The sequence below is a fragment of the Triticum aestivum genome, chromosome 3B (assembly GCF_018294505.1).
Source record: "Triticum aestivum cultivar Chinese Spring chromosome 3B, IWGSC CS RefSeq v2.1, whole genome shotgun sequence".
NCBI lineage: Eukaryota > Viridiplantae > Streptophyta > Magnoliopsida > Poales > Poaceae > Triticum > Triticum aestivum.
In genome coordinates this window covers 364,876,296-364,902,069 of record NC_057801.1, presented here as the reverse complement: position 1 = coordinate 364,902,069, position 25,774 = coordinate 364,876,296, and the positions used below count along the sequence as shown (strand labels likewise).

General features: G+C 52.1%; 1 protein-coding gene across 1 annotated transcript; it reads left to right on the top strand.

Annotated features, from left to right (window-relative positions):
- The first annotated feature begins 335 nt into the window (after window positions 1-335).
- LOC123069917 (exocyst complex component SEC15B) lies at window positions 336-3,061 on the top strand. The gene has a single exon (XM_044492893.1). The coding sequence runs from the start codon at window positions 444-446 to the stop codon at window positions 2,862-2,864; it is 2,421 nt and encodes an 806-aa protein (XP_044348828.1). The 5' UTR covers window positions 336-443; the 3' UTR covers window positions 2,865-3,061.
- The last annotated feature ends 22,713 nt before the right edge of the window (window positions 3,062-25,774 follow it).

Here is a 25,774-nt window from a genome sequence, read left to right as displayed (position 1 = left end):
AAGATACTCTAATTGACACATGGGTCCGTCACCGGTTTGGAGCATCAAAATATACATCAACTATTGATGATGCTCTAATTGACACATGGGGAGGATAGGGCGCCGACCCGTTGGCTGGGCAGCTGAGGTTGCTGCCAGCCCACTCGAGTGCAAGTCCTAGCTTGGACGCGTGGTGCTTGCGGAGTTTCTCCTATAAAAAAATGCCAACAAGGTTAGCCCTTAAGTTGGTCTCATTTTTTTCTTTCTAATTGACACATTGGCCGGACATGGCTGACTAGTCCACGCGCATACTTCTGTATTATCTGGTCCCACCTTCCAGCCACTCCACGCGAGTTGCCCCGACCACCCCCTGTTTCTTCTGGTAGCTATACCAACAGTTTCCCCTGTCCTGCCCAACTCGGCAACTTCCCTTTCTCCCACAACCCCAGCTCTTCCAGATCTCGATGCGGCGCAAGCTCGCCGGCGACGCGCCAGCGTCGGCTTCGGCCGGCGGCTGCTCAGTCCCGTCCGAAGCAGATCTGGCGCAGCTCTCCACCGCCATCTCGGCGGGGGAGGACCTGGGCCCGTTTGTCCGGCGTGCGTTCGCCTGCGGGCGGCCGGAGCCGCTTCTATCCTCGCTCCGCGCCGTCGCGCGGGACCGCGAGTCCGAGATCGAGGAGCTCTGTCGCGCGCACTTCCACGACTTCATCCGCGCCGTCGACGACCTCCGCTCTCTCCTCGCCGACGCCGAGGTGCTCAAGGGCTCCCTCTCCGCCTCCCACTCCGCACTCCTGTCATCTTCAGCGCCGCTGCTTGCCTCGCTCGAGTCGTTCCTTGCCGCGCGAGCTCTCGCCGGGAACCTCTCATCCGCTCTCGCCTCCTCCCACCGCTGCGTCCGCCTGCTCGCGCTCGCCGCTCGGGCTAATGACCACCTCCAGGCCGGCAACCACAGTCTCTACCTCGCCCTTCGCGCCGTCGATGCCATTGATCTCAACCTTGCCTCTGGCCCCGAGCCGCTGCCTCTTCCTGCCCTTCGCCGCATGCTGCTCAGCCTCGTACCCGCGGTGCGCGTCCACGCTGAGCGCGAGATCTCCAGGGAGTTCGCCGACTGGATGGTCAGCATCCGGGCTGCTTCGCGGCACCTTGGACAGGTGGCCATTGGCCGCTCAGCTGCCGCCAGGCAGCGCCAGGAGGAGCTCCGCTCCAAGCACCGCCCGCTGGAGGAGTCCATCACCCTGGACGATGACGGAGCTGGTGACCTCGACGACTTTGCTGCAGCCACGGCGACGTCTGATGGGTCGGATGGTGCCGCTGCAGCATCGTTTGACCTCACACAGCTCTACCGTGCCATGCACATACACCAGACACTGGCGCTTGGGGAGCGATTCAAGAAGTACTACCTGGAGAACAGGAAGCTCCAGCTAACATCCGACTTTGATGTGATTGCGGCAACACCATTCCTCGAGTCTCATCAGGTGTTCTTCGCGCAGATTGCTGGATTTTTTATTGTCGAGGACCGTGTGTTTCGAACAGGGGGTGGACTTACATCCCGGGTGGATGTAGATGCATTGTGGGAGGCTGCAGTAGGAAAGATGATCTCCGTGCTGGAAGATAACTTCTCTAGGATGCAGACAGCAAACCACCTGCTTCTCATAACTGATTATGCTGCCTTGCTTGCTGCCACAATGAGGAGATATAGTTATCCAGTTGGGATGCTACTCGACGTGCTGGCTAAGCATCGGGACAAGTACCATGACTTGCTGCTTGCTGATTGCCGGAGACAGGTGGCAGAGGCACTGGCTGCAGATAAGTTTGATCAGATGCTCATGAGGAAGGAGTATGAGTATTCAATGAATGTGCTTGCTTTTGGGATTCAGAGCTCTGATATCACACCGGCATTCCCATATGTCGCGCCGTTTTCATGCACTGTGCCAGATATTTGTCGTATTGTGCGGTCATTCATTGAGGACTCGGTGAGCTTCATGGCGCATGGGGGCGGTGGTGACACATATGCAGCAGTGAAGAAGTACCTTGGTCGGATACTCTCAGAGGTTGTGAATGCTTCGATACAGAAGCTTGTGGATTCAGGCAGTGGTCTGAGTGTCTCTCAGGCAATGCAGGTTGCTGCAAACATGTCAATAATGGAGCGTGCGTGTGAGTTTTTTACGCGCCATGCAGCGCAATTGTGTGGTGTGCCTCTACGCGCAGTAGAGCGTGGGCGGCGTGACTTTCCACTTCGCAAGTCTCGCGATGCTGCAGAGGCGCTTCTGCTGCGGCTATTGTGTTCCAAGGTTGATGAATTCATGCGGCAATCTGATGGTGTCAACTGGATAGCTGATGACCCACCTGCTGGGGGCAATGAGTATGCCAACGAGGTCACTATCTATCTGGAGACTCTTACTTCAACTGCTCAACAGATCCTTCCTCTTCCAGTGCTCCGTCGTGTTCTTGTTGCAGTTCTTAAGCATATCTCTGAGAGGATTATTGCCCTATTCTTGAATGACTCAGTGAAGCGGTTTAGTGGTAGCGCGGTCATCGGTATAGATACTGATCTTAAAATGTTTGAGTCATTCGCAGAGAACATGTCGAGCCTGTTCCTGGACTCTCATCAGGATTCTGCAGCAAGTGAAATGAAGTCTGCACTGATGGAGCCGAGGCAGCTGGTGAATCTTCTTATGAACAACAGCCCAGAGAACTTCCTTAACCCAGTGATCCGTGAGAAGAGCTACAATAAGCTTGATTACAAAAAGGTGGCAATTATCTCGGAGAAGTTCAGGGATACCTCAGAGAGCTATTTCTCGACATTTGGAACTAGGGGTGCTAGGCAGAATCCAAAGAAGAAATCTCTGGATACCCTTATCAAGAGGCTTCGAGAAGCTAGCTAGTCTCTACCCTGCAGTAAGATAATACGTGCATGTAATTTAGCTTGTATGTGGTGTGCATTATGTGTGTTAAAATCATTGTTCTTCTACATACTACAATTTTCTTGAAGGTAGAGTGCTTGTTCCATATGTCTGGATATCTTAATTTTGATTCTTTTATTTACTCATCAACAGTATGATCAAGAATTCAAGATATAGTACATCATTTGTTTTCGTTACCTTGCAATAACAACTTGGATATTTATGTGTCCGATGTACAACTAAGAATTTGAAGCAAAAATTTGAAGCCCTAAAAATTGTCACAGGTGAGGTGAGATTCTTTTTTTTTTTTTTTTTGCTTTTCGAGCAACCCCAAAACGGATGCTCTAAAATCTGAGAACCACATGAAGCATGATGGTCCGCCGGGGGGAGGACAGGAGACGGATCCAAAAACTGACGCTCTAAGGCCAACTCCAACCCAGACCGTCAAATGGTCCGGCCGTATCTGTTTGGGTCCAAACGGAACGGACAGACGAGCCGGCCCAACGTGCATCCCCGCCCTGTCCTCATTGTGTCCTTTTCTTTTCTGGCTCGACCCACTCCAGGCACATAGTTGAGCGAGCTTTGCGGTCACACGGACTACGAACAAACGGGCACGCGGCGTCTCGGCGTCCGCCTCGGGCCCGCGTGTCGGTCGTCCAACCACCTCCCACCGGCCCTAGTCAATGCGCACGGATGGTTGCCCAGACAGCCCCGGCCATGTCCTTTTTTATGGGGAAGCGGTGGACTTCATTGACATTTCCACTTCCCCATCCCCATCCACTTCCCCGCCATTGCCCCCTCCATCGGAGACACCAAACCCTGCAGCCGTCAACCTCGCTCCCCGCCGGCCATGGACTTCTTGAAGTGGCACCCCGGCAAGAAGACCAAGCACGACCACGAGGCATGGTCGTCGTCCTCCTCTGGAAGTGCGGCCAACCACTCCACCTCGTCGGCGTCTTTCTCCATCTTCCCTCTGGCGGTCACGCCACGCTACATGCCGTACGTGAAGGTCGAAGTTTGCCGCCGGTACTGGGAGACCGACACCCCGCTCCGTGGTCAAATGCCCACCTCTCCAATGGGTGGCATCTGAGCTCGGTCGGGTGCCCATTCCCCCCGTCCTGGCGAGCGGCCGTGCCCGCCTCCAGGAGATCGCCCGTCATCGCGCCAGGATTCCGCGCCAGCTCCTCGCCGACTGCAGGTACGATGTCGACTCGCCCCTCTGGGACAAATGGTTCCGAGACGAGCACGACATGCGTCGACAAACCATTTTTGCCGGTCATGCTTGTAGCCTACCCCGTGTGTCCCAGAGTGCGACCTGTGTGCGCGCACCGAGCCCACCAAGAGTGCGCGGCCGCATGCAAGTGCGCGGCCAGACGTCGACGCCGTTTCCCTCCCCGTCGCCGCCACCCCTGCAGCCTCCCGCCATGACGGTCGAGGAGGAGGAGCGGCTCCTGCAAACCGTCATGGAGGACTCTGAGCGGGGGTACATCCGTCAACAGGAGGAGGGGAGTCTAATTCTGTTTAGACCAATATGACTGGAATCAGAGCCCGTCTAAACCTGGGGACCAATTAGACCGGGATTAGATCGTAGCTATGTGGCAGAAACTCCCTTAGGATTTGGTGTACCTCAAGGGGGTTCTCTCCCCACATATATATAAGTGGGAGAGGGCCAAAGGGCCAAGGGGGAAATTGACTAGGAGGAGAAGTCCTTGTTGGGGGGATGGACCCAGGTATGCAAAGGAACCCGTATCCTTTCAAAAACATCGGGGCAGGTGGCACCCATCAAGCCTGCTTGACCCTGGCCGGCTTCCCAGCGCAACCCGGCCAGGCGTCGTGACCCCGCCGGCCGGCTAGCGCATGCCGACCGGTTCCCCGAAGAAGAATCCCCAGAGACAAACGAGCACGGCCATAGTGTGCCCCTCAACCCGGCAACGGGTCAGCTCCCGTCCCGTCCGAGGCGTACGACGGAACAAGTCCCCACGCAGGGATGAGCACGACAATAGTGGCCCACCTACCCCGCTGGCCGGTGTGAGCGTGGCAACAGTGGCCCACCTACCCCGCTGACCAGGGCGGGCATGGCCACAGTGCACCCCTGTCCCGCTAACGTGATCCGACGGCGACCAAGCGACGCGCCACTGTAGCCGAGCTGGCTCAACCACTCCGTGACGCATGACAAGATGGGGAACAGCGCCCTCTAGCGCACGGGGCCCACGCCCGGAGAACCCGGTGTACCCTGGTACCCGGTGGGCCCCAACGTTGGCTTCGCAGACGCTGACATCCCGGCCCCGCGACCATGTATCTTTACCATTGTAACCCTGGGGGGTTGGCCTATAAAACCCCCAGGAGGTCTCCATGCAAAGGGTCGATCCTTAGCACACACTCACACCCATACATAGAGAAGGAGCAGCCTATGCACTGGCCTGTCTTTCTCCTTCCCTAAAATAGCTCAAGGAGCAAGCTTGTATCCACTTCATATAAACCACTCTCGGCAGGACTGGGGGTGTTATCTCTCCGAAGAGCCCCGAACCTGGGTACGTCTTGCATCTCCCGCTTGCTCATACCGACCACGCTTCTCGAGCCCACCGGTTGCCTCCTACCTATCCCTCTCTTTAGCCATCCCATGGCATCTGCCGTGAGACCACCACAACAGTTGGCACCCACCATGGGGCAACTTGAGGTGCCGGCCGGAGAGACGTTCCAGACGGGGCCCTTCGCCACCTCCTGCAACTACGTCATGCATGACCTGATCACTGCGCCTGGCGTGGCACTGGTCCGCTTCGCCGACCCTTCCACCGCCTCACTCGACGCGCCGCACGTTTCCGCCGCGCCACTCCCGATGAGTATCCCAGCAAGGTGCTCAACGTCACCGACTCGGCCGTCCCCCTTGGCGACAACATCCCTGCCGACGTGGCGGATATCTGCGTCCGCGTGGAGGTCCTCTTCACCAACTCCGGCTCCACTTCGTCTAGCACCACGAAGAAGGCCACTCCTACCAATGCTGCAGTGGAGCACGCCAGTGTGCCCGACCCGCTGCACGCCACGATGTAGAACCTCAGCGTTCCCATCGCCTCGCAAAACGTACTATGCTGCTCCAAGTCCGCTGCGCGGCCACGGGCTTCGAGCGCCTTCTCCAACTCGGCGCACTTGTCGACGACCGTCTTCAGCTCCTCATCCTTCATAGCGGCCGCCTTCTCTTGCTCACCCCTCAGCCAGGTGAGCTCCACCTAGTGGGCCTTCGCCTTCAGCCACTCCACCTTGGCACGAAGCTGGCCGTTGCCGGCAACCACCAGGTCGCGTCATTGGCCGGCTTCAGCCAACCGGGTTCGGAGGCCCGACACCTCAGCCATGGTGGCTACACGGCAAAGCTTCAAGTAAGAAGCCAGAAGAAAAGAAGAAAAATAATGTTAAGATTCGACCCAACTACTTCGTAGTTGGCCCGAATATCGGGGGCTACACCCAATGGGTGCGTTAGCGCGCCCCCACTAAGAGCATCCGAAGCTTACCTTCAGCAAGGCGGAGCGCCTCCTCCTTGGCGGTGAGCTGCGCTGTGACCTGGCGGTGCTTCTCTGGGAGCCGGTTATGAATGCCAACCCGAAGGCCGTCCAGGTGTTGCATGAATGCGAGGATTAACACAAACCGCAAAGACATTTTTTAAGATTTGACCCATCTACTTCGTAGTCGGCCCGAATCTCAGGGGCTATACCCAATGGGTGCGCAGGCACGCCCCCACTATCAAGACGGAAATATAGACAAGAGAACTTACGATCACGGAGCGCTCCAGCTCACTCTGGGCGAAGGCCTGAATCTGGTCCGCGTGCCCGCGAAGTTGCTAGCGCACGGCGTCCATCGCCACCTCCTCCTGCGTGCGCGGCCCAAAGATGACCTCGTCGGATCCGGCCAGGGCTTGTTGCGACCCGGCGGCCGGGCCACTTCCCGGCGCCTGCTCCGGGTTCACAACGGCCTTCGGTGGTGAAACCACCAAGGCGCGCTTTCGCCCCGCCAGCTCCTCCGTGGTCCGCGTCGTCTCCGGTGCACCAGCCGGCGTCACCTCCGACACTCCTCCCGGGGCGTCATCTCCGGTGCGCCCCTCCTTCGCCCGCTCGGCCACATTGTTCTGGGGCGGAGTGTCTACAACTATCTCCTCCACCTCTGAGTCGTCATCGGCCGGCTCCGGGTCACGCACCTTCTCCATCGGCGGCTCGACGACCGTCTCCGCTGGCTCCACGCCTTTCGGCATCTCCGGCCAAGCCGGATCCGTCGTGGCCTGTCCCCGCGCCTCTGCGGCCCTGGCCTAAGCCCGGGCCGAGTTCGCCGCCAGGTCCTCCTCAGCCTTGTTCCGGCTCCGCCAAGCCACGCGCTCGGTGTCCGCCGGGTCCAGGCCGAGGTCTTCCTCAGGCGACTCCTCGACCCAATCAATGATGCTGCTCCAGGTTTTTTGGAACACGAGGTCGATGCCGAACGCGGCCCCAGCATCCGCCACCGCCAGGTTAAGTGGCGCCCTATGTGTCACGAAGATAACGTAAGAAGAGCAAAAGCAAGAAGCAAGTAGGAACTGACGAAGGTTGCTTACCCGGCCGCCGTTGGGACGAGCAGCCTCAGTGGCGCAACCAGAATGACCTGGCATGCCTTGTTCCTCATCGTTTTCCCACGTGCGGGCGGTCCTTCCGCTGCATGCTTTAGCGTCGGCTTCGGCGGCATTGGGTCTTTCCCGTGCGGCCGGCTCGCCGCCACCGGCCCACGGGACGACCTGGCCCTGGTCGTCTTCTTCAGCCGCCTTGGGGGGTTGACGATACCGTCTCCTCCCCAAGGCAATGCTACACCGCCAGTGTCCATCAGGGTCTCCCCGTCGTCATCCGGCCAGTCTCGCAAGAAACCTGGTTGCGAAGACTTACTAGCGCGGCACGCTATGTCGGCTTCGGCGCTTGCCAGCTCCGTCTCAGGTAGCCCCGGGTTCTCGGTGAAGGAATCCTCCCCATCTGAGCCGACTTGCTCGGCGGGTGGTACCTGCGTCATCCTCCCGTCACATTTGGGTTGGATGGCGAGCAGTAGCTAAAGGAAATATGCCCTAGAGGGAATAATAAAGTTGTTATTTTTTATTTCCTTATTCATGATAAATGGTTTATTATTCATGCTAGAATTGTATTGATCGGAAACCTTAGTACATGTGTGAATACATAAACATAGTGTCCCTAGTAAGCCTCTACTAGACTAGCTCGTTGATCGAAGATGGTTAAGGTTTCCTAACCATGGACATGAGTTGTCATTTGATAACGGGATCACATCATTAGGAGAATGATGTGATGGACAAGACCCATCCATTAGCTTAGCATAATGATCGTTTAGTTTTATTGCTATTGCTTTCTTCATGTCAAACACATATTCCTTCGACTATGAGATTATGCAACTCCCGGATACCGGAGGAATGCCTTGTGCACTATCAAACGCTACAACGTAACTGGGTGATTATAAATATGCTCTACAGGTATTTCCGAAGGTGTTTGTTGAGTTGGCATAGATCGAGATTAGGATTTGTCACTCTGAGTATCGGAGAGGTATCTCTGGGCCCTCTCGGTAATACACATCATAAGCTTGCAAGCAAACGACTAAGGAGTTAGTCACGAGGTGATGTATTACGGAACAAGTAAAGAGACTTGCCGGTAATGAGATTAGACTAGGTATCAAGATACCGACAATCGGCAAGTAACAAACCGATAGACGAAGAGAATTACATATGTTGTCTTAACAGGTTCGACCGATAAAGATCTTCGTAGAATATGTAGGAGCCAATATGAGCATCCAGGTTCCGCTATTGATTATTGACCGGAGAGGTGTCTCGGTCATGTCTACATAGTTCTGGAACCTGTAGGGTCCGCACGCTTAACATTTGATAATGATATAGTATTATATGAGTTATGTGATTTGGTGACCGAATGTTGTTCAGAGTACCTGATGAGATCATGGACATGATGAGGAGTCTCAAAATGGTCTAAAGGTAAAGGTTGATATATAGGGCGATGGTATTCGGACATCGGAAGTGTTCTGGAGGGTACCGGGTACATATCGGATCACTGGAAGGGGTTCCGGGCACCCCCAGCAAAAGATATGGGCCTTATGGGCCAAGAGGGGAGACACACCAGCAACAAGGGGCTGGTGCGCCCCCATATGGGCCAACCAAAGGTGGAGAAGGAAAGGGGAAGCAAGAAAGGCATGTGTGGAATAGGATTCCTACTTCATTCTCTCTGCTCCCCTCTTTCCTTCCCCTCCAACAAATATGGCAGGGGGGCTCCACTTGGGAGGACCCCAAGTAGGATTCGGCCTACTTGGGGCGCCCTCCTGGCTGGTCCATCCTCCCCCACCTATATATATGTGGGAGGGGGGCGCCTAGCACATCCAGACGATTGCCTAGCCGTGTGCGGCGCCCCCCTCCACAGTTTACACCCCCGGTCATATTCTCACGGTGCTTAGGCGAAGCCCTGCGAGGAACACTTCACCATCACCGTCACCACACCGTCATGCTGATGGAACTCATCTACTACCTCGATGCCTTGCTGGATCAAGAAGACAAGGGACGTCACCGAGCTGAATGTGTGCAGAAATCGTATGTTCGGTATTCGATCGATGGAGCACGAAGAAAGTTCGACTACACGAACCGCATTATGAAATGCTTCCGCTTACGGTCTACGAGGGGTACGTAGACACACTCTCCCCCTCGTTGCTATGCATCTTCATGCATAGATCATTGCGTGTGCGTAGAATTTTTTTTTTGTTTTCCATGCAACGTCCCAACAGTGCCATCATGAGTCAGGTCTATGTGTAGATGATATGCACCAGTAGAACACAAAGAGTTGTGGGCGGTGATAGTCATACTACTTACCACCAACGTCTTATTTTTATTCGGCGGTGTTGTGGGACGAAGCGGCCCGGACCAACCTTACATGTCCACGTACATGAGACCGGTTCCACCGATAGACATGCAACTAGTTTTGCATAAAGGTGGCTGGCGGGTTTCTGTTTCTCCTACTTTAGTTGAATCGAATTTTACTACGACCGGTCCTTGAAGAAGGTCAAGACAACAAACTTGAAGAATCACCGTTGTGGTTTTTGCCATAGGTAAGAACGGTTCTTGCTAGAAGCCCATAGCAGCCATGTAAAACTTGCAACAACAAAGTAGAGGATGTCTAACTTGTTTTTGCAGGGTATGTTGTGACGTGATATGGTCAATACATTATGTGATAAACATTATTGTATGAGATGTTCATGTTTTGTAAGTTATCGACAACCGTCAAGAGCCTTATGGTTGTCTCTTTATTGTATGAAATGCAAACGCCATGTAATTTCTTTACTTTATCACGATGCGTTAGCGATAGTTGTAGAAGCAATACTTGGCGAGACGACCACGACACAACGATGGATATCAAGGTGTCGAGCCGGTGAGGATGGAGATCATGACAATGCTTTGGAAATGGAGATTAAAAGGACAAGATGATGATGGCCATATCATGTCACATATTTTGATTGCATGTGATGTTTATCTTTTATGCATCTTATTTTGCTTAGTACGACAGTAGCATTATAAGATGATCCCTTCACTAAGTTTCAAGGTAAAAGTGTTCTTCCTAAGTATGCACCATTTCTATAGTTCTTCGTTTCGAGACACCACGTGATGATCGGGTGTGATAGACTCTATGTTCACATACAAAGGGTGTAAGACAGTTTTACACATGCAGAATACTTGGGTTAAACTTGACGAGCCTAGCATGTATAGACACGGACTCGGAACACTGGAGACCGAAAGGTCGAACGTGAATCATATAGTAGATATGATCAACATAGAGATGTTCACCATTGATGACTACCCCATCTCACGTGATGATCGGACATGGGTTAGTTGATTTGTATCACGTATCACTTAGATGACTTGATGGATGTCTATAAGTGGGAGTTAAGTAATTTGATTAACTGAACTTTAATTTATCATGAACTTAGTCCTGATAGTATTTGCAAATTATGTTATAGATCAATAGCTTGCATTGTAGCTCCCCTTTGTTTTTGATATGTTCCTAGAGAAAACTAAGTTGAAAGATGATAGTAGCAATGATGCAGGCTAGGTCCATGATCTAAGGATTATCTTCATTGCTGCATAGAAGAATTATGTCCTTGATGCACCGCTAGGTGACAGGCCTATTGCAGTAGAATATGCAGACATTATGAATGTTTGGCAAGCTCGATATGATGACTACATGATAGTTTAGTGCGCCATGATTTACGGCTTAGAACCGAGACTTAAAAATGTTTTGAACGCCACAAAGCATATGATGTTCCAAGAGCTGAAAATTTGTATTTCAGATTCATGCCCGTGTCAAGAGGTATGAGACCTCTAACAAGTACTTTTCCTACAAGATGGAGGAGAATAGCTCAGCCAATGAGCATGTACTCAGAATGTCTGGGTACTACAATCTCTTGAATCAAGTGGGAGTTAATCTTCCAGATAAGATAGTGATTGACTGAGTTCTCTAGTCACTATCACCAAGCTACTAGAACTTCATGATAAACTATAATATGCAAGGGATAACAAAAATGATTCCCAAGCTCTTTACGATGCTGAAATCGGCGAAGGTAGAAACCAAGAAAGAGCATATAGTGTTGATGGTTAATAAGACCACTAGTTTCAAGAAAAATGGGAAGGGAAAGAAAGGGAACTTCAAGAAGAATGGCAAGCTAGTTGCCGCTCCCATGAAGAAGCCCAAAGCTGGACCCGAGCCTGAAACTGACTGCTTCTATTGCAAAGGAAATGACCACTGGAAGCGGAACTACCCCAAATACTTGGCGGATAAGAAGGATGGCAAAATGAACAAATGTATATTTGATATACATGTTATTGATGTGTACTTTACTAGTGTTCGTAGCAACCCCTGCGTATGTGATACCGGTTCAGTTGCTAAGATTAGTAACTCGAAATGGGAGTTGCAGAATGAACAAAGACTAGTTAAGGATGAGGTGACGATGTGTGTTGGAGGTAATTCCAAGGTTGATACGCTCACCATTGCACACTCCCTGTACCTTCAGGATTAGTGTTTAACCTAAATAAATGTTATTTTGTGTTTGTGTTGGGCATGAATATGATTAGATCATGTTTAATGCAATACGGTTATTCATTTAAGTTAAAGAATAATTGTTGTTCTGTTTACATGAATAAAACCTTCTATGGTCATACACCCAATGTGAATGGTTTATTGAATCTCGATCATGGTGATACACATATTCATAATATTGATGGCAAAAGATGCAAAATTGATTATGATAGTGCATCATACTTGTGGCACTGTCGTTTAGGTCATATTGGTGTAAAGCGCATGAAGAAACTCCATGCAGATGGATTTTTGGAATCACTTGATTATGAATCATTCGATGCTTGCGAACCATGCCTCATGGGCAAGATGACTAAAACTCTGTTCTCCAGAACAATGGAGCAAGCTAATAACTTGTTGGAAATAATTCATACCGATGTATGCGATCCGATGAGTGTTGAGGCACGCGGCGGGTATCATTATTTTCTGACCTTCATAGATGATTTGAGTAGGTATGGATATATCTACTTGATGTAACACAAGTCTGAAACATTTGAAAAGTTCTAAGTATTTCAGAGTGAAGTGGAGAATCATCGTAACAAGAAAATAAAGTTTCTACGATCTGATCACGGAGGAAAATATGTGAGTTACGAGTTTGGCCTTCATTTAAAACAATGTGGAATTGTTTCACAAACTCGCGCCACCTGGAACACCATAGCATAATGGTGTGTCTGAACGTCGTAACCGTACTTTATTAGATATGGTCCGGTCTATGATGTCTCTTACCGATTTACCACTATCGTTTTAGGGTTATGCATTAGAGATAACCGCATTCATGTTAAGTAGGGCACCGTCTAAATCCGTTGAGACGACAACGTATGAACTGTGGTTTGGCAATAAACCTAAACTATCGTTTCTTAAAGTTTGGGGCTGCGACACTTATGTCAAAAGGCTTTAGCCAGATAAGCTCGAACCCAAATTGGATAAGTGCGTCTTCATAGGATACCCTAAAGAAACTATTGGCTACACCTTTTACCAAAGATCCGAAGGCAAAATCCTTCTTGCTAAGTTTGGGTCCTTTCTAGAGAAGCAGCTTCTCTCGATAGAAGTAAGTGGGAGGAAAGTAGAACTTGATGAGGTAATCGTACCTTCTCTCGAATTGGAAAGTAGCGCATCACTAAAATACATTCCCGTGATGCCTACACCAACTAGAGAGGAGGCAAATGATAATGATCATGAAACTTCAGATCAAGTTGCTACTGAACTTCGTAGGTTAACCACAACACGATCCGCACCAGAGTGGTACGGTACTCATGTTCTGGAAGTCATGTTATTAGACCATGGCGAACCTGCAAACTATGAAGAAGCTACGATAAGCCCAGATTCTGACAGATGGCTTGAGGCCATGAAATGTGAGATAGGATCCATGTATGAGAACAATGTGTGGACTTTGGTGGACTTGCCTGATGATCGGCGAGCCATAGAGAATAAATGGATCTTCAAGAAAAACTAACGTTGATGGTAATGTCGTTGTCTACAAAGCTCAACTTATTGCAAAAGGTTTTCAACAAGTTCAAGGAGTTGACTATGATGAGACTTTCTCACTCGTAGTGATGCTTAAGTCTGTCTGAATTATGTTAGCAATTGCCACATTTTATGATTATGAAATCTGGCAAATGGACGTCAAAACTGCATTCCTTAACGGATTTCTTAGAGAAGAGTTTTATATGATGCAACCAGAAGATTTTGTTGATCCTAAAGGTGCTAACAAAGTGTGGAAGCTCAAGCAATCCATCTGTGGACTGGTGCAAGCATCTCGAAGTTAGAATATACGCTTTGACGAGGTGATCAAAGCATATGGTTTTATACAGACTTTCGGTGAAGCCTGTATTTACAAGAAAGTGAGTGGGAGCTCTGTAGCATTTATGATATTATATGTGGATGACATATTGTTGATTGGAAATGATACAGAATTTCTGGATATCATAAAAGGATACTTGAATAAGATTTTTTCCATGAAAGACCTCGTGAAGCTGCTTAAATATTGGGCATCAAGATCTATAGAGATAGACCAAGACGCTTGATAAGATTTTCAATGAGTACATACATTGAAAATTTTTGAAGTAGTTCAAAATGGATCAATCAAAGAAGGAGTTTTTGCCTGTATTGTAAGGTATGAAGTTTAGTAAGACTCAAAGCCCGACCATGGCAGAAGATAGAGAGAGAATGAAAGTCATTCCCTATGCCCCAGCCATAGGTTATATAAAGTATGCCATGCTGTGTACCAGACGTATTGTGTACTTTGCCATGAGTTTGGCAAGGGAGTACAATAGTGATCCAGGAGTAGATCACTGGACAGTGGTCAAAATTTATCCTTCGTTACCTAAGAGGACTAAGGAAATATTTCTCGGTTATGGAGGTGATAAAGAGTTCATCATAAAGGGTTACGCCGATGCAAGCTTTGACACTAATTCAGATGACTCAGAGTCTGAATCTGCATACATATTGATAGTCGGAGCAATTAGCTGGAGTAGCTTCATACAGAGTTTTGTAGACATAGAAAATTGCAAAATACATATGGATCTGAATGTGACAGGCCCGTTGACTAAACCTCTCTCACAAGCAAAACATGATCACACCTTAGTACTCTTTGAGTGTTACTGACATGGCGATGTGAACTAGATTATTGACTCTAGTATACTCTTTGGGTATTGATCACATGGCGATCTGAACTATGGATGTTAAATCACATGGTGATGTACTAGATTATTGACTAGTGCAAGTGGGAGACTGAAGGATATATGCCCTAGAGGCAATAATAAAGTTGTTATTTCATATTTCCTTATTCATGATAAAATGTTTATTATTCATGCTAGCATTTTATTAATCGGAAACCTTAATACATGTGTGAATACATAAACAAACATAGTGTCCCTAGTAAGCCTCTACTAGACTAGCTCGTTGATCAAAGATGGTTAAGGTTTCCTAACCATGGACATGAGTTGTCATTTGATAACGGGATCACATCATTAGGAGAATGATATGATGGACAAGACCCATCCGTTAGCTTAGCATAATGATCGTTCAGTTTTATTACTATTGGTTTCTTCATGTCAAATACATATTCCTTTGACTATGAGATTATGCAACTCTCGGATACTGGAGGAATGCCTCGTGTGCTATCAAATGTCACAACGTAACTGGGTGATTATAAAGATGCTCTACAGGTATTTCTGAAGGTGTTTGGTTAGTTGGCATAGATCGAGATTAGGATTTGTCACTCCGAGTATCGGAGAGGTATCTCTGGGCCCTCTCGGTAATACACATCATAAGCTTGCAAGCAAACGACTAAGGAGTTAGTCACGAGGTGATGTATTACAGAACGAGTAAAGAGACTTGCCGGTAATGAGATTGAACTAGGTATGAAGATACCGACGATCGAATCTCGGGCAAGTAACAAACCGATAGACGAAGAGAATTACGTATGTTGTCCTAACAGGTTCGATCGATAAAGATCTTCGTAGAATATGTAGGAGCCAATATGAGCGTCCAAGTTCCGCTATTGGTTATTGACCGGAGAGGTGTCTCGGTCATGTCTACATTTCTAGAACCCGTAGGGTCCGCACGCATAACGCTCGATGATGATATATTATTATATGAGTTATGTGATTTGTTGACCGAATGTTGTTCGGAGTCCCGAATGAGATCATGGACATGACGAGGAGTCTTGAAATGGTCGAGAGGTAAATATTGATATATATATATATATATATATATATATATATATATATATATATATATATATATATATATATATATATATAGGACGATGGTATTCGGACACCGAAAGTGTTCTGGAGGGTACCTGGTACATATCAGATCACCGGAAGGGGTTCCGGGCACTCCCGACAAAAGATATGGGCCTTATGGGCCAAGATGGGAAACACACCAGATATAAGGGGCTGGTGCGCCCCCCATATGTGCCGACCAAAGGTGGACAAGGAAAGTTTAAGGAGGAAAGGCAAGTGTGGAATAGGATTCCTACTTCCTTCTCTCTCTCCCCCCTCTTTCCTTCCCCCTCCGACAAATATGGCAGGGGGCGCGCTACTTGGGAGGACCCCAAGTAGGATTCGACCTACTTGTGGCACCCTCTTGGCTGCGCCCTCCTCCCCCACCTGTATATATTTGGCAGGGTGGCGCCTAGCACATCCAGACGATTGCCTAACCGTGTGGGGCGTCCCCCTCCACAGTTTACACCCCGGTCATATTCTCACGGTGCTTAGGCGAAGCCCTGCGAGTATCACTTCACCATCCCCGTCACCATGCCGTTGTGCTGACATAACTCATCTACTACCTCGATGTCTTGCTGGATCAAGAAGACGAGGGACGTCACCGAGCTGAACGTGTGTAGAACTCGGAGGTGTCGTACGTTCGGTACTCGATCGATGGAGCGCGAAGAAAGTTCGACTACATCAACCGCGTTGTGAAACACTATCACTTCCGGTCTACGAGTGTGATGCCCTCGATTGAATCGTACACTTATCATACACGCAAATGTGTACGATCAAGATCAAGGACTCACGGGAAGATATCACAACACAACTCTAGACACAAATTAAAATAATGCAAACTTTATATTACAAGCCAGGGGCCTCGAGGGCTCGAATACATAAGCTTGATTACACAAGAGTCAGCGGAAGCAACAATATCTGAGTACCGACATGAGTTAGACAAGTTTGCCTTAAGAAGGCTAGCACAAAACAACAACGATCGAAAAGGCAAGGCCTCCTGCCTGGGAGCCTCCTAACTACTCCTGGTCATCAGCGGTCTCCACGTAGTAGCAGGCATCGGCGGTGGCATCTGGCTCCAGGGCTCCCACATCTGGTTGCATCAACCAGAAAGAAGAAGAAAGGGGGAAAGGGGGTAGCAAAGCAACCGTGAGTACTCATCCAAAGTACTCGCAAGCAAGGATCTACACTACGTATGCATCGGTATCAATGAAATGGGCTATATCTATGGACTGGAGTACAGAATCCCAGAAGAGAAGGGGAAAGCCTAGCCTATCAAAAACTAGCATCTTCTGGAAACCACCATCTTGCAGCAACAGGAGGGAGTAGAGTAGCATAAAGTAAAGTACTAGAAGTGTTATCAACCTCGGCCAGAGATCATTTCTCGACTCCCTACGAGAAGCAATCCCAGAGCCATACTATCCATTTCTCATCACAATCCAATTCTCATCACAAGTATACAGTTCTACTTGTATCGATCGGGATACAACTCCAAGTGTCCGTTATCGTAGGACAGGCTATCGATAGATGTTTTCTTCCCTGCAGGGGTGCATCAACTTACCCACCACGCTCGATTAACTCCGGCCGGACACACTTTTCTGGGTCATGCTCGGCCTCGGCCAAACAATACGCCGCAACCCGACCTAGGCTTAATAGAGAGGTCAACACGCCGGTCTAAACCTATGCCCCCAGGGGTCATGGGCCATCTCCTCGGGAACTCCTGCACGTTGCGAACACAGCCGGTGAGTAGACCTAGCTACCTCCTTCAAAAAGGCAGGTGCTTACGCAGTCCAATCCGGCGCGCGCCGCTCAGTCGCTGACATCTATTAAGCTTCGGCCGATGCATACGACGTAGAACGCCCATACTATGCCCACGTGATGGTTAGTGCTATCAGGGCAGTGGCCCCTCGGATCAAATATCCAAATCGTAGTGGATTAGGAGCACGCGGTAACAAGCAGAGACTCATGAAATATGTGACCTCGTTGCCCCGTCTCGAGGACTTGCAGCAAGGGCTAAGAATGCCCGGCCACGCCTCGTAATTATCTCGCGGGCACCTTCCAGGTCAACCTGACTCCACATCACTCACAATTATGCTCGCGCGGGTACTCCTTAGGGTCGACCCGTCTTTAGTAACAAGGTTCAGTGTAAAGTCATAGTAATCATAGTAACTGTGTGTCTAAACATCAAGGGGAAAACCCGAGGAATCACCCCCGGTGAATTCCACTCGATGTAATCATCAAGGTGAACGTAAGAGGGACCACCCTCGAGGTTCACACTTTAGGGGTTGCACGACAGAGTCGTATCAGAAGTGGTGAAAGAGGAAATCACCCTCGATGACCACGACCGAATAGCTACACTACAGCGTTAACATCAGAAGTGCTGATGAGGCCTCACCCTCGGTACTCGATAGTAACCCAGTAGTGTTGAGCAACTAAGGGGAAAGTGATGTGCGGTGACGGGGCCTGGTCTTCGACCCCGTTGATCGGTATCGGAGTAATGGGCCACAGGTAGCCTCACCCAAGTCCCTGAACCTGTCAAACCTTCGGGCCGGCTTCGTCCCGCAATGCCCCAAACTGAAGCTCTGCCTTCCGGAGGCCGGCTGGCTCAACGGCCGGCCAACGGAGGACGGCCAACCACCAGCAGACGACACCAAGAGCGGCCGACTCTAGTCAGCCGGCCTCCAGAGGGGCCGGCGTCTAGCAGGCGGCCACCCAGCTCCCTCAGAGTTTGCACCCTCATCAAGAGGACAAGATAGGGTGAGTCTACAACGTAGTCCCTCACCCCCGAATCTTGGGCTCGGCGTGGCTACAGTGCCCCGTACAGACGGAGATCTCCGCACGGCACAACACTGTAGCCACTCCTCCCTCGACGTCACCCCTAACAGGCGGAGTCCTGTTCCCCACGACGGCCTATCGGTACGGCCTACAGGCGGCGGGCCCTACCAGGCAGCGAGAGCCCGGAAGACGGCAGAAGCCATACCAGCCGGACCTGACGGAGGTCGGCCTCCGGTAGGCGGCCAATCCTTCCCTCGGGGCCCGTGCGCCATCAACCAGATAAGACCTGGTGTGGCTACAGTGATCTCTCGCTAGGTGGCGGGACTGTAGCCATGCTTTGCTGACCAAGACCGCGTCATTAACAGCACGGCTACAGTAAACAGCCACCAACCAGACCCGCCAGCGGCGGGAGCGGCCTGTCGGCTCCGTACCAGACCAGTCGGCGGGGCCCACCAAGCGGTGGGCCCCAATAGCCGGCGGAGAAGCCGGCGACCAGAGACGCTGACAGCCAGGCCCAGCGCCCGACCAGATTACCATTGTACCCCTAGGGGGTAGGTCTATATAAACCCCCAGGGCACCCATGCAAAGGGTTCCCACCCCATTAGAACTAGCCACTCCCCCAGATCAAGAAGAGAGCTAGCCTTGCCTCCTTTTGCCTATAGCACACAACTCAAGGAGCACCATTGTATCACTTGTGCCTTAGTGATCACGCGGAGACCCCGTAGAGCAGGACTAGGGGTGTTATCTCCTAGGAGAGCACCAAACCTGGGTAAAGTGCGCCGGCGTACATGTCTACGCCTTATCTCGCTTCCAGGCACCGGCGACGTTCTACTCGCTCCCACCACGATAAGCCATCCTTTGGCATATTTCGCACCCAACCCCCGACATTTGGTGCCCACCATGGGGCGAGGTGCACCGTCTCCCGGAGACCTGATCTGGACGGGAACCTTGTTCCTTCCTGGCGAGCGAAGCTAGCCTAGCATGCCCGACAGCATCAACCTCGACGCGCTGCACGACGCGGAGATCGCCTGCGCGGCGAGTTGCCTCGCCGACCTTGTTGGCTAGATTCACCTCTCCGACGAGCTGGCCTCTGATGCGAGCACTGGCTGCCCCGAGAGCCGTCTCGTCAGCCTCCTCGACCAGTTTCACATCACCAGTGAGCCTGCTGTGGACCTGGAGTCTGTTGGCTCCACCGACCCGATGATCGTCGACTCCGACACGGCGTCGCTTGACGCGGTCCCCACCAAAGTGGTAATCTATGATGAGCCGCCTCCTCGCGAGCACAGCGGCGGGAGCACCGTCACGGAGGTGCTTGTCATCAACAGTGGCGAGTGCTCGAACGGAGGCGCTCGAGACCCACTCGATGCGGCGCTGCGAGACCTGACGGCGCCTATTCCAGAGGATGCAGACGCTGAGATGCTGGAGGCACGCCGCGTCGAGCTCCTTGAGAGAGCTGGCCGACTGGCCAGCGTACGATGCCTCTCGGACGCCTACTGGCGCGAGATGGACCAGGCTGTTGGTGGCACGCCGACCCCTGAGGGGCCTAGCCGCATCGGCTTGATCCGGCAGCATGGCGCGACCATCGCTAGCATGTTCGGGGTAGAACGCCCCGTCTACGCCACGCCTGCAGAGAACATCCGGGCCACCCAGGCAGTGACGGACGAGCTGGACAAGTACGAGGGCGACGAGCGTCGCCACATGACAGAGCGAGTTCAACAACTCCTAGACACGGCCACCACACAGCACGAAGCCGGCTGCCACGCCGAAGTGCCCGCCCAGCGAAACGATGAACCGCCCCCTTGCCAAGACCATGGCGCGATGTCCCGGACGCCGACTGGTGGCGCCCGCAGAAGACGAGGCAACGAGTCGGCTGCCAGCCGCAGCCAGACTCGCCTCTCCATCGAGCGTGACAAAGACGGCTGCCCTCGAGCGGTGGAGCGGCGAGGCGACCCGCCTCCTCCTCCGCCTCGTGGAGGAAGGCATCCTACTCCGCCGCCTGCCACGCACCCGACACTCGGCGACCACCTTGGTCGCAGAGAGGGAGTCGGAGAGAACGAAGCCCGCCATCGGATCGACCACCTCAACCGATCTCTAGCGCTAGAAGAAGAAGACGCATTGGGCCCGCCTTGTTTCGGCCCCCGAATCCAAGACGAGCCCTTCCCCAAAGGGTTCACCCTTCCACGAGATACGCCCAAGTACACTAGCTCCGTGAAGTCGGAGGACTGGCTGGTCGACTACTCCACGGCCGTCAGCATAGCGAATGACAACAAGCGCGTTACCGTGAAGTACGTCCCGCTCATGCTTCAAGGCACAACCCGGACGTGGCTCAACAGCCTGAAGCCCGGTAGCATCAACAGCTGGGTTGATTTCACCGAAGCCTTCATCCGCAACTTCACCAGCACATACAAGCGGCCTCCCAAGCCCCGACAGCTCTCCTTGTGCGTCCAAGGGCCCATCGAATGGACTCGCGACTATCTCACGCACTGGGCCGAGCTGCGCAACTCCTGCGAAGGCGTGCACGAGGTGCAGGCAATCGAGTACTTCACCGCTGGGTGCCGAGAAGGCACCCTCCTCAAGCACCGACTTCTCTGCGACGAGCCTGCGACGCTTGACGAACTGCTAATCATCACCGACAAGCACACCACGGCCGACTCCTCCATGAAGGCAGAAATCCTAGTTGATGCATCCGGCAAGGTGGCACCTCAGGCTCCTCGGACTCCTGCTGGTGACACCAGTCAGCGACAGTATCCAAACGACAACAAGCGGAAGGCCACCCAACCGGCAGGTGGTGATAGTCGAGGACCAGCAGCCAGAGGGGCAGCGAGCGCCCATGCGTTAGAAGGGCGGCAAGCCCAATTGGTTGCACGCCTTCTCTTACGAGCAGACCCTAGATGCACCCTGCAAGTTCCATAGTGGTGCAAAGCCGTCCAACCACGCCACACGGAAGTGCCATTGGCTCACTAGGATAGCCAAGGGAGATGGACTTCTGCCTCCTCCGCCTGCCGGCCCGCCGCCTCCTCCGCCCCAGCAGCCGGCGGCCAGACCAGTCAGTGCCATACAAGACGAGTATCCAGAGGAGCACGGAGCTTATGTTGTGTTCACCAGTGTGGCCGATGACAGACACAACAGACGACAGCAACAGCAAGAAGTACAAGCAGTGGCCTCAAATACTCCAGAATTCATGCATTGGTCTGAGAAGCCCATCAGTTGGAGCAGGGCCGACCACCCGGAAGTGATGCCCTCCCCTGGTTCTTACGCCCTGGTCCTAGATGCAACCTTTGCCACGGAGAGGCGGGCAGCTCGTTTCTCCAGAGTCCTAATAGATGGCGGCAGCAGCATCAATATCCTGTACCGTGACACGATGGAGAAGTTGGGAATCAAGCAGAAGCAGCTCCTCCCCAGTCGGACTGTATTCCATGGCATAGTCCATGGCCTTTCCTGCTCACTAATCGGCAAGACCCAAATTGATGTTCTCTTCGGAGACAAGAATCATTTCCGCCATGAGCCAGTTTGGTTTAAAGTGGTGGACCTTGAAAGCCCCTACCATGCGCTGCTTGGCCGGCCTGCCCTGGCCAAGTTCATGGAGGTCCCCCACTATGCTTACCTCAAGATGAAGATGTCGAGTACCAAGGGGATTCTGACTGTGGTCGGAGACTACAAGAAGTCGACCGCCTGCACCGCAGACAGCAGTCGGCTGGCCGAGTCCCTTGTGATTGCAGCTGAGAAGCGACTCCTTGACCGGGTGGTGGCGATGGCAGGCAAGAAGCCGGAAATGTCACCCATCCCCAAGGAGTCGGAGGTTGAGGGCTTGTTCAAGCTGGCAAAGCAAATGAAGAAGATACCCCTGGACCCGGAACACCCAGAGAGGCACGATGTCATAGGTGCTAACCTGGACAACAAATAGGAAAGCGAGCTCGTCGATTTCCTCCGTGAGAATCGGGACATCTTCGCATGGTCTCCCAAAGACATGCCGGGTGTTCCGACGGATTTCGCCGAACACAAGTTACATGTCCGACCTGACGCCAAGCCGGTCAGGCAGCCCTTGCGCCGCCTGTCAGAAGAGAAGAGAAGAGTTGTCGCAGAAGAGATAGCCCGACTTCTAGCAGCCGATTTCATCATGGAAGTATTCTTTCCAGAGTGGCTGGCCATCCCAGTTCTTGTGCTGAAGAAAAATAAGCAGTGGCGCATGTGTATTGATTATACCAGCCTCAACAAAGCTTGTGCCAAAGATCCCTTTGCCCTGCCAAGAATTGACCAAGTGATAGACTCCACAATCGGATGCGAGCTGTTGAGTTTTTTGGATGTGTACTCAGGGTACCATCAGATAAAGCTGAACCCGGCCGACAGGCTGAAGACCGCCTTCATCACGCCATTTGGAGCCTTCTACTACCTGACCATGACGTTCGGCTTGCGAAATGTCGGCGCCACGTTTCAGCGTTGCATGCAGAAATGTCTCCTCAAGCAACTCGGCAGAAATGCCCATGTCTATGTGGATGACGTGGTGGTGAAGACAGAGAAGCACGACACGTTGTTGAAGACCTCAAGGAAACTTTTGAGAACCTGCGCCGATTCCAGATCAAGCTCAACCCAGAGAAATGTGTCTTTGGAGTACCAGCTGACCAGCTCCTCGACTTTCTGGTCTCAGAGCGCGGCATAGAGTGCAACCCAGTGAAGATCAAGGCCATTGAGAAGATGGAGGTGCCCACCCGAGTGCTGGACGTACAAAAATTCACCGGCTGCCTAGTATCTATCAGCCGTTTCATCAGTCGGCTGGGCGAGAAGGCTCTCCCCCTGTACCAGCTCATGAAGAAGACCACTTTTTTCGAGTGGAATGACAAGGCGGACGAAGCTTTTCTGCAACTCAAGAAGATGTTGACCACCCCGCCTATCTTGGCGGCTCCAACTGAGAAAGAGCCCATGCTCCTCTACATCGCCACCACGAGTCAGGTGGTCAGCACAGTCATAGTGGTAGAACGCAAGGAGGAGGGCAGAGCATTGCCGGTCCATAGACTGGTATATTACTTGAGTGAAGTAATGTCCGCCTCCAAGCAAAACTACCCACACTATCAGAAGATGTGCTATGGTGTGCACTTTGCCGCCAAGAAGCTGAAGCCTTACTTTCAAGAGCACCCAATAACTGCTGTCTGCACTGCTCCACTTGCTGAGATCATTGGAAGCCGAGATGCTTCAGGACGAGTGGCCAAGTGGGCTATTGATCTGGCCCCTTACACCATCTACTACCAGCCACACACCGCTATCAAGTCACAAGCACTGGCCGACTTCCTCGTCGATTGGGCCGAGACCCAGTACTTACCGCCAACGCCAGACTCCACCAATTGGCGGATGCATTTCGATGGTTAAAAAATGCGCACCGGTCTAGGAGCCGGCATCATCCTCACCTCTCCCAAAGGTGACAAGCTCAGATATGTGCTGCAAATCCATTTTGCCACCTCCAACAGTGTAGCTGAGTACGAGGCACTCATACACGGGCTTCGGCTTGCCAAGGAACTCGGCATTCACCGGATCCTGTGCTATGGTGACTCCGACTTGGTGGTCCAATAGTCATCAGGCGACTAGGACGCCAAGGACACAAATATGGCAAGCTACCGCTTCCTCATGTAGCAACTCAGTGGATACTTTGACAGGTGCGAGTTCCTCCATGTGCCAAGAAATGACAACGAGCAAGCAGATGCCTTGGCATGGGTCGACTCCACCCAGCAGGCGATACCAGTCGGCGTCGCTTTGCAGCGGCTCCTCAAGCCGTCTGTCAAGCCATCACTAGAGTCTGACTCCATCTTCGTGCCGGCCCCTCCTAAAGCAGTCGGATCTGACTTGAGGACCCCAGAAGCCGGCGCGGGGACTTCTGCAGGTGGCCCGGGGACTGCAGTCATCGCACCCGGCCCGGGGACTTCAAAACCCGGGCCCGGGACTACAGCAGTCGGCCCGGGGACTTCTTCAGCTCAGCATGTGGTAGCCAACTCCAACCCGCCGCCTCCCAGCCCAACCGCCCTTGTGCAAGTTACAGTCGTGGAAGTCGAAGAAATAGCAGCACCATCATGGGCTCAGCCCATCCTCAACTTCCTGGTGAACAAAGAGCTGCCGGCTGACGAGATCCTAGCCCGACAAGTACAATAGCGGGCAGCAGCATACACCATAGTCAACAAAGAACTGGTTCGACACAGTGTCACTGGTGTGTAGCAGTGCTGCGTGGAGCCGGACCAGGGTCAAGCAATCCTCAAAGATATTCACCAAGGCGTATGTGGTCACCACGCGGCTTCAAGATCACTTGTTGCCAAAGCTTTCCGCCATGGTTTCTTCTGGTCGACTGCTCTAGAAGACGCCAAAGAGTTGGTCCAGAAGTGCAAAGGGTGTCAGAAGTTCCGCTCCAAGCCACACTTGCCAGCTTCTACACTCAAGACCATTCCCATTGCCTGGCCCTTTGCTGTTTGGAGTTTGGATATGGTGGGTCCATTCAAGACGGCCCGTGGTGGCATGACTCATCTGCCTGTCGTTGTGGACAAGTTAACCAAGTGGATAGAGGCTAAGCTAATCAAGAAGCTGAATGGGCCGATTGTCGTGACTTTCATCGCTGACATCACCACTCGGTACGGCATACCACATAGCATCATCACCGACAACGGCACAAACTTTGCCAAAGGAGCCTTGGCTCGTTTTTGTGCGACGTAGGGCATCCGACTGGACTTAGCGTCCGTTGCCCATCCGCAGTCAAACGGCCAAGTTGAGCGATCAAACGGCCTCATTCTGTCCGGCATCAAGCCCCGACTGGTTGAGCCTCTAGAGCGTTCGGCCGGCTGCTGGCTCGATGAGCTGCCGTCCGTCCTCTGGAGCCTGCGCACAACTCCGAACAAGTCGACCGGCTTCACACCCTTCTTCCTCATCTACGGTGCTGAAGCCGTCATCCCGACGGACATAGAGTTCGACTCCCCATGAGTCACCATGTACACCGAGGCAGATGCCAAGGACACACGAGAAGACGATGTGGACTTGCTGGAGGAGGGCCAGCTGTTGGCACTCAGCCGGTCTGCCATCTACTAGCAGAGTCTGCGCTGATACTACAACCGCAAGGTGAAGCCAAGATCCTTCCAAGAGGGAGACCTTGTGCTCCGGCTGATCCAGCGAATAGCCGGCCAGCACAAGCTCTTGGCACCTTGGGAAGGCCCTTTCATCATCAGCAAGGTGATGGGCAACGATTCCTACTATCTGATCGACGCTCAGAAGCCCATAGCACGCAAAAGAGATG